Source organism: Phyllobates terribilis, unplaced genomic scaffold, assembly GCF_046119375.1.
Source record: "Phyllobates terribilis strain yellow unplaced genomic scaffold, ASM4611937v1 Scaffold_4__5_contigs__length_816908805, whole genome shotgun sequence".
Lineage (NCBI taxonomy): Eukaryota > Metazoa > Chordata > Amphibia > Anura > Dendrobatidae > Phyllobates > Phyllobates terribilis.
The window spans coordinates 535,403,336-535,416,890 of record NW_027362764.1 but is presented as its reverse complement, the minus strand read 5'-3'; the positions used below and the strand labels follow the sequence as shown (position 1 = coordinate 535,416,890).

Sequence of the window (13,555 nt, the reverse complement as noted above, 5' to 3'; positions counted from 1 at the left end):
TGAGGCATACAGGTAGGACTCATTCAGCAGTCTACAACCTATATGCCAATATTAATAGTTTAGATGCGTCAAATGTGGTAACAAATTCCCTTTAAATGGCTGATAGGATAATAAGATTTATTACTTATCCAGTCGTCAAAAAGAATATCCTGTACGACTCTTACAAAGGACCAGTGGACGTTGTAACGTGTGGAGGAAGGCTAATTCTGACAAGTAAATAGGAAAGGGTTCTCTACAGTTAGAGGAGTCAGATTATGGAATGCCCTACTGCAAGAAGTAGATATGGCAGATACAACATTTAAAAAGGGCTGGATGCTTTACTCACAGCAAATAACTTTGTGGGTTATTAACTATCAAGTGATAAAGTATAACTAGTCAAGGAAGGTTAAACTTGATGGACCAATGTATTTTTTTCAAACTATGTAACTATATGTAACTCTCTCTCTCTAAAAAAAAAAAAAAAAAGTGGTGAATATTTTATGCAGCTGGTTTTGATTGAACCACTGGACAGTGGATACTTTCTTTTTTTCCGGGACTACCGATTGCAGTTGACTGACCAAACTTGCGTCCGGGGGTTCATCTGTGTCAGACCACCTAGAATATTTCCTCAGGTATTGAGCAAGGACAACAATACCTGTCGTATTCTACTAGGAGAGGTGAGCGGTACCTGCCACTTGTGCAGGTAGAATAGGACAGGTGTACAATACCTACAGTTCACACACACAAGCCAGCAAATGTCTTTAGAGGGTCCCAAAACAGAAGTAAGTGTAGACAGATCACTCCCTTAAACTGATTAAATACTTTTGAACATCAGGCAAGCTTTCTTGACTAGCCAAGACCACAAGCCATTCACTCCTCCTCCAATATGGACCACCCATGTTAAAAAAATAATTAAATTGTTTTCTTAACTTAATTAATAATTACATACTTTGCAATATGCAATTACTTTATAGCTAACCCCCCCCCTCCCCAGAACGTGAGAAAAAGTGTGTAACTGTTCTGGCAGAAGTGCAATTCTGATAGACTCTGTAATGGGGAAGTTGCTCTACACCAGCGCTGCTTCCCCTTTATTCTCTGGATCGATAGGGTCTTTACTGATAATTACATGGAGGCATATGCTAGTGATATTGATGATATGGAGAAACCTCTTTAACCCCTTCACAAAATTTGCCATCCATATGCGGCGTTGCAGGAACTGCATTCCCACTAACTGTTGTACATGTACAGCTCCGCTAGTTCTGGTCACTGATCTGCATCTCGCGGTGACAGAGTTAAGATGGCTACTGTCTCTGACAGCAGACCATCTCTGCATGCCTTGTGGGGATGTACCGCCCCCCCCACCGCATCGTAGAACGCTGTGATTGATTTGACAATAAAGTAAAAAAAAAATCTTATGTGACGTGCTGTCTGAGTCACTGATCAAAATTGAAAAATTTGGCCTTGTCAGGAAGGTAAAAACAGGCTTCGGGTTGAAGGGGTTAACTACTAATCTTCCCTGGAATACCAGGGATATTTTAGTCACCTCTAAGCCACCTGTAATACTAAAGGGTACCAAAGGGTAACTCTTTCTTACATTGCTAACGTTGCCAAAGAGATTTTTGAAATAATCGAGCAGCATGCACACATCACTTAAAGGGAACCTGTCCGAAACTTTAACCCCCCCCCCCCCCAAAATAATTTATGTGTGTGTGTTTCTTTAAATGATAAGCTAGGCGATCTCCCATCATGATCCCAAAGTGCTGCTTCAACAGGGAAAAAACACGTTTTGAGTTCAGTCTGGAAGAGTATAGGGGCGTGTGATGCACTTACAGCTCCTTATCTTTCACTGTATTCCTGAATAAGCATTATCCTCCCCTGGCTTATTGATAGATCATTTCTTTGGTACACTGGCCACTCAACACGCAATCACCCAGGGGAGAGGGTGCTGCTGGTTCGGGAATACAGAGAAGACTAAGGAGCTGTAAGTGCACCTTCACTACCCAATGCACTTCCAGACTGAATTTCAAAACATGATTTCTCACTGCTGAACCAGCACTTTGTGGTCATAAACGGATCGAGTGAGCTATTTTTTTTTAAAGGGCTATACAGTCATATTAATGGTTATGGTTGTGGGGTTGCAGTTTCTGACAGTTTCTATTTACGGCAGCGATCTCATTCTTTTGCAAAATCTGTATTGCAGATACCTATTGAATTATATGAAGACTGACAGAACCACCTCTATTCCACTTGTCCTAGGGTAAAAAGGTTGCAGGATTTTTCTCTCTACCTGATCTCATGTATTTTACAGAATGCAAAGAAACGCTGTGCAGCTTTACTACTGTGATGTATGTGTCAATCATTTTTCAGACGAATGACAACTCTCTGCGGGAGAGTTTAATTCTACCTCAGTAAGACACAGGTAACAGTGTGATGTGTCAGTCGCTACATAAATAAAATATAATCTATCTACATTTCCTTGGAATGCCTTCTGTTAATCTTAACTCTGGTTTTGTTGTTTTCTGACCATTTAAAGCATAATTTAATTGTGTATTATTATACTAGATACAATGTACTTAATATAACATTACTGCACCAGCTCTTATCAGGGCTAACCAGTTACGTCCTAGTTATTGCATAGAGCGCTGTAGGGGTTAGGGAGACCACCGCATAATGATGCAAGTTTATGTCTTCACATGCACTACAAGACTTTGGAGTTCAGTGCAATGAGTATTGTATGGTGACTGTTTCTGGGAGCACCTGATTACTTGATTGTACAGAAAAGTCGTGATCTTTGCAAGAGACTCTTGTTTGATACCTTAGTGTATGGAGACGTTTGAGCTTCCCTTGTCGTGGTCAGCCCCCATGGAAAAACACCTCCTTCAGAATCTACTAAGTCTTCATGTGAGATCATGGACCTAACATGAACGTAAAATACTGAATAAATATAAGCTATTACCTTTAAAAAGCTTTATCCTCATGTCCGGTCTCTGTCTCTCACAAGCCTTTTCTTGGCCTTTGTGGTGCTTTGTCCATGTGGCTTAACGTGGCATGGTGGCTTTCTCCAGGCTCCAGTGACGCCTTCTGTTGGGTGATGTCTATGATGATTATAGATGTTTTCTACACAGAGCTCCTCTAAGCTGTTACCTTGTATCAGTGGTAGTCCGGATCCTGAGACACCTGCCAATCTCTCAAAAGAAAACGAAATAAAGTCTCTAGTGCTCTGCTCAGGAGGCTGAGGTGCACAGCTCCTCAATGCAGCATGCACACAGACCAGTGTACAGGTTCCATAGAAAGTCTATGGATCCACTCTTTATACGAGTTGCTCGGACCCAGGGCCGGCTCCAGGTTTTTCTGGGCCCCGGGCGAAAGAGTCTCAGTGGGCCCCTTTAACACATACCACGATTCATGATGCAGAGATACGGCGGAGAAATATATACATATACATACATATATATATATATATATATATATATATATATATATATATATATATATATATATATATATATATATATATATAGTACAATGCAAAGATTTCACTTCTTACATTACATGAGTGATATCTATTGTAAATTCCACAATAGCTCAGAAACCGGTGAATCGCTCCACACAGAATACTGGCCCCCATATAAGGCTCCATACGGAATACTGGCCCCCATATAAGGCCCCATACGGAATACTGGCCCCCATATAAGGCTCCATACGGAATACTGGCCTCCATATAAGGCTCCATACGGAATACTGGCCCCCATATAAGGCTCCATACAGAATACTGGCCCCCATATAACGCTCCTTACAGGATACTGGTCCCCTTATAAAGCTCCATACAGGATACTGGCCCCCATATAACGCTCCATACAGGATACTGGTCCCCTTATAAAACTCCATACAGGATACTGGCCCCCATATAACGCTCCATACAGGATACCGGTCCCCTTATAACGCTCCATACAGGATACTGGCCCCCATATAATGCTGCATGCAGGCTGTTACCCCCCACATAATGCCCCATACAGGCTGTCCCCCCTTATAATGCTCCATGCAGGCTGTTACCCCCCACATAATGCCCCATACAGGCCCCCCCCATTTAATGCTCCATGCAGGCTGTTACCCCCCACATAATGCCCCATACAGGCTGCCCCCCCCTTATAATGCTCCATGCAGGCTGTTCCCCCCCCACATAATGCACTATGCAGGCTGCCCCACCTTATAATGCCCCATGCAGGATGTCACCCCCCCTCTTTATAATGCCCCATGCAGGATGTCCCCCCCTCTCTTTATAATGCCCCATGCAGGATGTCCCCCCCTCTCTTTATAATGCCCCATACAGGCTGCCCCCCCCCTTATAATGCTCCATGCAGGCTGTTCCCCCCACATAATGCACTATGCAGGCTGCCCCCCCCTTTATAATGCCCCATGCAGGCTGTTCCCCACCTTATAATGCCCCATGCAGGATGTCACCCCCCCTCTTTATAATGCCCCATGCAGGATGTCCCCCCCTCTCTTTATAATGCCCCATGCAGGATGCCCCCCCCCTCTCTTTATAATGCTCCATGGAGGATGCCACCCCCCCCCCTTCTCTTTATACTGCCCCATGCCTCCATACATTAAAAAAAAAATCAAATACTCACCTCCCTTCTCCTCACCTGCTGCCCGCTGCTCGGGTCCGAACTCCAGCGTTGTCGGCGTCTTCCCGCTCAGCGCTCCCTGTGACGGCTCAGGGGAGGGCGCGGTGTAAAGACGTCACCGCGCCCTCTGACCTGAGACGTCACAGGGAGCGCATAGCAGGAAGACAGCTGATCTGCGGAGGCACGGGGAGAGGTAAGTATCCGGCTGCCGGGGCCCTGAGCAAGCGGCGGAGAAGGGCGGGCGCTGACACCGCTCTCCTCCGCCCATAGCCCAGCGGGGTGCGCGACCGTCAGTGGGCCCCTCTGCCTGCTCAGGGCCCCGGCATTTGCCCGGGTGCTGACGCCGGCCCTGCTCGGACCTACATTACAAAATGGAGCAGCCGATCAGACATCCATGTGCCACTCGATTCAATCTGTGAGACTGGCAGAAAAACCTTAGAGCAATGCTTGATAACCCCATACGAAATTAATGGAGCTGCGGTTGAGCTCCATTCTATAACAGGGATAAAAGTGCCCCATTCTGTAGATTAGTGTGGCCCCAGCATTCAGACCTCCACTGATCAACAAGTTGTCACCTATCCCGTCCATAGATCATAACTTGTTTTCTCTGGACAACCCCTTTAATGATTCTAATATTCTTAGAATTTATAGTACATTAACAATGTCCCATATATTATGAGGGTTTATTATGGTCAATAAAATGTGGCTAAAGGAAGTAAATGGCATAAAATGACAAAACGGCCATTACTTAATGAGTACCCCTTCACATGTCATTTACCTATGTAACTACTGCAGCCAGTCATTGTCCTTAGTGCTCGCTTGCCCAGTGATTGGCTGCAGTAGTCATTTGGAAAGGTTGCATGTGACCGCTATAGAGACCTAATCCTAACCCGGTGGGGTGCACTGAAGGATAGAAGTATAGGCGCTGGAGTCAATGAGGGTTTATTAGTGAATTATTGGTTGTTCTGTTATTTTATGCCATTTACTGCCTTATATAATATTTCGTTAGTTACTGTTATATTTGGACCTTTAAGTCGCGTATAAATGTATAATAAATGTATTTGTTCGTTATCTGCCATCAATCTATGTTTTAATAGGATTTATAAAAGAAACTAGATGGTGGCCCGATTCTAACGTATCGGGTATTCTAGAATATGTATGCGGCCGACCGGGTGCAATCAGCAGAGCGGTGTTTAAATTTGGCGCCAATATCGCTGATTGGTCGCGGCCGGCAGACTGGATAAGCCGATTATATATATTAGATTAGATGACTGGCTGAATTCACATACCATTGCTCTGAATATTACCACTCAGTAGTATTGTAGTCCTAGTAGTAGGATGTAGTGGAAAGCAATCTGTTCAGCCTTGAATTGTCTATTTAAAGGACTTCCCATGAACTGCAGCACATTGCTCCCCCCTCCCCATGACAGAAGGGTTAAATGTGGCAGCGCAGCAAAGATGTATTTCAGCCCAGTACAGCATTTAGCACCACTTGGCTGTCTGAGCGCTCTAGAACAGATAGCTTTTCATTTAGCCTTTGCTCTGACAGCACATGCCCTGGATAAGTGGTATAGGTCTGTACAGGTGAAATCTATTCTCACATTTGCCTCAGGGGCGACTGGACTGTAACAGAATTTTTCAAACCCGTTGGGCCCAACCGCAAAGCGGAGAATAAATGGCTGACGTGCCAGGCCTCGACAGAAAAATCAATGCCTGGTTATACAGACATGACAGACCTAGGCTGCAGTTCTCCTTAGCAGAAGCGCTGCATTTAGCATGGTGGGGCTTGGAAAAGTCTCCTCTCTTTTCTGGCCTAGAAGTGTACACGTTGCTAAATATTAGAATGGTTGTAGATTCCGACGTTTCATGCCTTCATTTGTTTGTTTTTATTCACTCACCAGGAAATTTGCCTGTAACGTCTGCGATAGAAGTTTCAGAGAGAGATGGGCCCTGAACAACCACATGAAGTTGCACACAGGCGAGAAACCATTTAAATGTACCTGGCCCACATGCCATTATTCTTTCCTCACGGCCTCTGCCATGAAAGATCATTACAGGACTCACACAGGTCTGTTAGAAATTATGTGTTCATTATCTTGCTGGTTATATATAAAACTCGTTTATGGCCAAGTAATACTTTTTGTGTTTTTTTTTTTTTAATTAAAGCAAAGATGTTTTAACAAACCCCATTAACATAAACATTGAGAGAGCAGACATCGTCCACTTTGAAACATCCCCTTGTATTTCTAGATGCTGTAAATGAAAATTGAATCTTTATGGTGCCTTATTTTAGTCTGAGAGATAAATGCTCCCGTCTCGCTCTCTAACCGTGGTTACAATATTGCTACCTCGTCTTCTACTTTGCTGATATTCTTCTCTCTCTTCTCTGTTCTATTTAGTTTTATTTGCTATAAATTGTATTTTTATTGTATCAATTATAATTTTAATTTATTTTTCACCTTTCATTTCAATAGCTTCTTTTATAGAAAAAAAATAAATAACCCTCCTCTTTAGCCTTTGAGGTCATCATGGTGTCACCCTAGGTTATTTACCGTAGTTGTTCCCACTTCCACTGTCCTCTATGTAACAAGGAAACTATTAACATCTGCTTCGCTCCCAGTATAAGGAAAAAGAATGAATGAAACAAAATGGGCCAATCACTGTCCTGTAATCCAGATGTTCACCTGTTAGGTGAGGATTCTAGGTTAAAAAGTTCTTTATTGAGAAATATCCCAAGCAGTTGGTGGGAGGCCGGGTCTATTTAACTCCTCTGTCAAGGGTGTTGACGATTTAAGGTCTCCAGCTTGCCCTGAGAGATCACTTATATCGAACCGCAGATGAAAAGCCAGTGCAGATGTAATTTATCGTCGGTGTTTCCTTCTAAAGAATAATTGTGGAGACTTGGTTAGATCAATAATATAGATTTTTGTTGTTAGGTCTTGTAGTCTGCACCATAATGAGAGAGAGGGGACAGTGGCTGTTTTTTAATAGAATATAAAGGATTGGTTTCCGTGTCTTTCTGCATTTGAATGCAAAATGGCACACTTGAAACTAATTCAAGATGTTAAGAAAAAATCCACTTTCCATCCTGTCTGTGCCATCATGTAAACGTTCCATGCGGTTACCTAAAGCAATTATTCATTTTGTCTCTCCAAGAAATTTTAAGGTTACAAGTGTCGACAGTGTAATAAAAGTACTCACAACTAGCCAAAAGCAATCTCTGTCTCAAAGCCAAGACTCCTTAGAAGTAGTGTTTTTCAGATCTTAATGCTCTTCCCAATGGCTTGCTAAGAGAAGCACTGTGCCTTTCATGAGGCATGGTGGCAACCTCAGCCAGCATTGTTGTGGAGGTACTAAGAGAAGGTGGCACACTGTTAGATGGACAGAGGAGCAGACTGTATTTCACATCTTTTTTCCATAGTCTTGTACCTTGTATTGTTTTATTACATAGGACCAGGGGGCATTCATTATGGGTGGAGTAAAGGTGATTCTAGCAGCTGGTTAGGAAAGGGGTCTTTACAGTTCAAGCAGTCAGACTGTGAAAAGCACTACTGTAAGAGGTAGTGGCAGGCAGTATTACAGCTTTAAAAAAAATGGCTGGATGATTTCTCACCACAAATGACATCGTGAGTTATATATAATCTAGTGATAGAGAATATATAACTGGTGGAGAAAGGTTGAACTTGATGGACCCAAGTCTTTTTTCAACCTATATAGCTGTGTAACTATGTAAGTACAAAAACAAACCAGAACATTTACAATGGTGATTTATCCACTGCTTAGAATTTGAAAGCGTGTTTTAGTGGAAAGAAGTGACCACTCTCATGAATTACCATTGGGTAAATGTATGAAAAACATCATCATAATCTGTACATATTGATCAATTAACCCTGAAAGGGTTTAAATTAATTTGTGCCATTTACTTCGCCTTATATGATGGATAGACATTTGAAAAAAAGAAAAACAAAAAACAGTGCATTGTCAACTGTCCACCCTATCTCGTATGATGGGGCCGCATGGCTACTTTGGCCAGGTTGAATTATCCCAATAAGTATTAAATGCGTTCACCAGACAAACACCTCTGTTCAGCCCCAGGACAACTCAAGTCGGCAGAGCTAACTCAGCTGCCTGTTATTAGGCCTGTAAATCCTGGGCTGGATTATGGAAATGATTTTCCACCCAGACTCTTTTAGTTGCTTCTAAGCCCTGGACCTGAAATCCAGTCAAATTAAAACTCTCAGTAATCTAGTGTTACTGGTACAGACTGTAAATTACCGAGGCCAACCACCTCGGTGACACCTATCTGTCATCCAGGACCTTACCTCCTGCTTTCTTACACCCCCCCCTCTGCCTAGACATGTGACTGGGCACTGTCTCCCCATAAACTGTGTACCCTTGATTGAGCATCTGAATTTCCATGTGGCTTACCGGGTCTATACTCCCCACTGATCTTCTGGGACATGACATCTCCTAGCCCGACATCCGATGTATCTGTCTGGATTATGATTGTTTTGGAGAAATTCTGCGCTACCAACACTGGTTGCCAAGAGAGGACCAGTTTAAGCTCTTGAAATGCCTTCTCGGTCTCTGGAGACCACTTAACCATAACTAATTTTGTACCCTTTAGGAAACCAGTTAAATGCGCTGCTATTATGGCAAAATTATGGACAGACATTCTGTAATAAACTACAATTCCTAGGAATGCTCTGAACTGTTTTTTTGTGAGGGGGCAAGGCCAGCTCTGTATTGTCTTCACTGAGACTACCTCCAGGTGTGCTTCAGGAATCCTATAGGGCTAAAAATTGACCCTAGTGTTAGGCTCAGGGCATATCTCATGCCTGATGCCATGAAGGAGAACTGGTAACCTCGAGAACCTCCCTTTTCTGGTGTACCAGTTTTCCGCTGTGCTGTTTTTGGAAAGGTGGAGGTGGGGTTTCTAGCTGGTTCCTATCCTTCAAGGGTTTTAGTAGGTTGCCATGATATGTCATAGAATCATAAAATGTTAGCGTTGGAAGGGACCTCTAGGGTCATCGTGTCCAACCCCCTGCTCAATGCCGGATTCACTAAACCATCTCAGACAGATGTCTGTCCAGCCTCCGTTTGAAGACTTCCATTGAAGGAGAACTCGTCACCTCTCGTGGCAACCTGTTCCACTTATTGATCATGCTCACTGTGAAATTTTTTTTCTAATATCTAACCTGTATCTTCTCCCTTTCAGTTTCATTCCATTGCTTCTAATGTTTCCACGTGCAAATGAGAATAAGGATGGTCCCTCTACACTGTGAATCCCTTCAGATATTTGTAGACAGCTGTTAAGTCTCCTCTTAGTCTTATTTTTTGCAAGCTAAACATTCCCAGATCCTTTAACAGTTCCTTGTAGGACATAGTTTGCAGTCCGCTCACCATTCTGGTTGCTCTTCTCTGAACTTGCTCCAGTATTTCAGTATCTTTTTTAAAATGTTGTGCCCAGGACTGGACACAGTATTCCAGATGAGGTCTGACCAAGGAGGAGTAGAGGACGATAATTACTTCACATGATCTAGACTCTATGCTTCTCTTAATACATCCCAGAATTGTGTTTGCCTTTTTTGCTGCTGCATCACACTGTTGACTCATGTGCAGTCTGTCAGTCTGTGATCTAGTAGAATACCCAAGTCTTTTTCACACGTGCTGTTGCTTGGTTCTACTCCTCCCATTCTGTAGATGTCATTTTCGTTTTTTCTTGCCCAGATGTAGAATCTTGTATTTCTCCCTGTTAAATACCATTCTATTAGTCGCTGCTCATTGTTCAAGCTTATCTAGATCCTTCTGAATCCTTTCTCTGTATTCTCTAGTGTCTAATGCTATACCTTGCATCGTCTGCAAGTTTGATTAGTTTACCTTCAGTTCCCTTATCTAGATCATTTATAAAAATGTTGACCAACACTGGGGCCAATACAGAGCCTTGTGGTACCCCACTTGAAACACTCTTCCAGTTGTATGTGCAACCATGTATTACCACTCTTTGAGTAGAATCTCTGAGCCAGTTATGAATCCACCTAACCTTAGCATTGTCATACTTTTATACATTTTTTTGATGACAATAGTATGAAATACTTTATGAAATGCTTTGCTGAAGTCAAGATATACTATACAGTTGTGCTCAAAAGTTTACATACCCCGGCAGAATTTTTCCTTTCTTGGCCTTGTTTCAGAGAATATGAATGCTAACAAAAAAACTTTTTCTCCACTCATGGTTATTGGTTGGGTGAAGCCATTTGTTGTCAAACTACTGTGTTTTCTCTTTTTAAATCTTAATGACAACCAAAAACATCCAAATGACCCTGATCAAAAATTCACATGCCCTGGTGATTTTGTCCTGATAACATGCACAGAATTTGACACAAATTGGTTTGAATGGCTACTAAAGGTAACATCCTCACCTGTGACCTGTTTGCTTGTAATCAATGTGTGTGCATAAAAGCTGAGTGAGTTTCTGGGATCCAGACAGACTCTTGCATTTTTCTTCCAGCCACTGACGTTTCTGGATTGTGAGTCATGAGGAAAGCAAAAGAATTGTCAATGGATCTACGGGAAAAGTTAGTTGAACTGTATTGCACAGGAAAGGGATACAAAAAAATATCCAAGGAATTGATAATGCCAGTCAGCAGTGTTCATACTGTGATTAACTTGGTAAAAGTTGAAGGAAAGATGAATGCAGCACGTTATCAGCAAATACTGGAGGCAAATTTGCACTCATCAGCCCGGAAGCTGCGCATGGGACGTACTTGGACGTTCCAACATGACAACGATCCAAAACCCAAGGTGAAATTGACCTGTCATTGGCTACAGCAGAACAAAGTGAAGGTTCTAAAGTGGCCATCTCAGTCTCCTGACCTCAATATCATTGAGCCACTCTGGGGAGATCTCAAGAGCGCAATTCATGCTAGACAGCCCAGGAATTTTCAGGAACTGAAGGCTTTTTGACAAGAACAATGGGCAGCTTTACCATCTGAGAAAATAAAGAACCTCATTCACAACTACCACAATAGACTTCAAGCTGTCATTTATGTTAGAGGGGACAGTACACGGTATTAAGAACTGGGGTATGTGAACTTTTGATCAGGGTCATTTGGATGTTTATGGTTATCATTAAGATTTGTCACAGTAGTTTGATAATAAATGGCTTCACCCAACCAATAACCATGAGTGGAGAAAAAGTTTTTTTTGCTATCATTCATATTCTCTGAAACAAGGCCAAGAAAGGAAAAATTCTGCTGGGGTATGTAAACTTTTGAGCACAACTGTATCTACTGCATTTCCCTGGTACATCCAGTCAGTGATTCCATCATAGAAGGAAATTAGAATAGTCTGCCATGACTTCCCAATATCCGGAAGGGCTTTCTTTTTCCATGGTTGGCGTATTTTATAGTTGACCTCTCCCACCACCTAGTATGGTCTCTGCACCTTGGTATGGAATTTTCTGTCCACTGTGGGCTCTAAGACAAGTACCTGAGCCCAGGCTTAAATTAACTCTATTTAGCCGACCTATTATACCCCCTGGATTGTGCGTCTTGTACCTTGAGGAGGCACTCTTTTTCCTGGCACCTCACTTTAGTCCGTCGAAACAGCAGATCATTATGCCTGGCCAAGTGTAAAAAAAAAATTATTGGCATCTCGGCTCCTGATAAACACCATTAAACCCTGTTACATTTTCCAGAGTACCCTTCACCGTTAAATCCTTGCTCTTGGCAGTCTCAAAGTTATCCTGAGACTCCTTCAAGTCAGGGATATTGGCTTCAGGGGATGCTTCCTCATCCTCCTCTCTAGCTAGTACATTGAAAGGAAATTCATAGGTTACATCATGTGACCTTGTTACTATAGCCGATTTGTGGCGGCATATCCGACTATTGGGTGCTACAGCTTTAGCCCATAAGTCTCAGAACAAAGGAAAATCTCATCCGATAACAATAGCATGCAATAAGTCCTCAACAATTCCTACTTGATGGGACACAGAACCACAGTCTGTGCGTATGTCGACTTGGGCCATGGGATAGTTCTTAGTGTCTCCATGGATTCACCTTACCCCTACACTCTTCCCAGGGGCTCGCAGATGCAGAATTGTGGCAGTTAATAGAGTCACCAAACTCCCTGATTCAGGAGTCCAGTCACAGTCACACAGTTCACCATCTCCTGGCACAGCTGAGTTCCCTCACCAGGGTGAGTTATGGCACTACACTCTGGATGTGCAAAAAATGAGAAGCGTTGGCCAACGGAGCAGTCAATCGGTTCTTTAACTATAGGACAATGAGTTGCTATATTATCCGGAGCCTGACACCGCCAACAGACAATGATACAAGATGTACCCCTTGAATCAAGCTCTGACCCTCGATCTTTGTGCGCCCCTCAAACCTGGACTTGGACCCCTCTTTTGGGTATCACTGAAAGATGACCTCACACTCCCTTGATTGCTCAGGGAGTTCTCCACAGCCAAGTAACTTTCAACAAGGCTCATGAGGTCATCTGCATTCTGGGGATCTCCTTGGGCAACCCAGCTTTGCACTGACTTAGATAATGAGTGGATAAGCCATTCCACTACCACTCTTTCCACCATTTGTGCCAGAGGGCAGGTCTCAAACTGCAGCCATTTTTGCACCAGGTGTAACAGGTCGAACATCTGCGACTGGGGAGGCTTGTCCAGAGGTGTACATATTGTACCCTGTCAGGCTTACACCCAAACATGGATACTCACATGCACAGGGTTTTTATATCAAAACATCATAAGGTTTATTGTCCATCATAAATTTTATAGCTCCAAAACGAAAGCAGCCTTTGTTCAGTACATCTTATAGATTGTAAGCTTGCGAGCCGCACTTCTGCGGGCCCCTTTTTGTGGGCCCTCACTTCTCCTGTAACTGTTGAAATGTGTTACATTGTATTGTATCTGTAAATGTCCCTACTTAATTGTA

At 42.9% G+C, this 13,555-nt stretch overlaps 1 protein-coding gene across 1 annotated transcript in view; it reads left to right on the top strand.

The window, feature by feature from the left end:
- Window positions 1-13,555, top strand: part of ZNF407 (zinc finger protein 407) — a 641,504-nt gene that overhangs the window by 353,527 nt on the left and 274,422 nt on the right. The window contains exon 5 of the mRNA XM_073678940.1: window positions 6,509-6,675. Within this exon, the coding sequence (XP_073535041.1) occupies window positions 6,509-6,675 (167 nt within the window). The remainder of the gene's footprint in view (window positions 1-6,508; window positions 6,676-13,555) is intronic.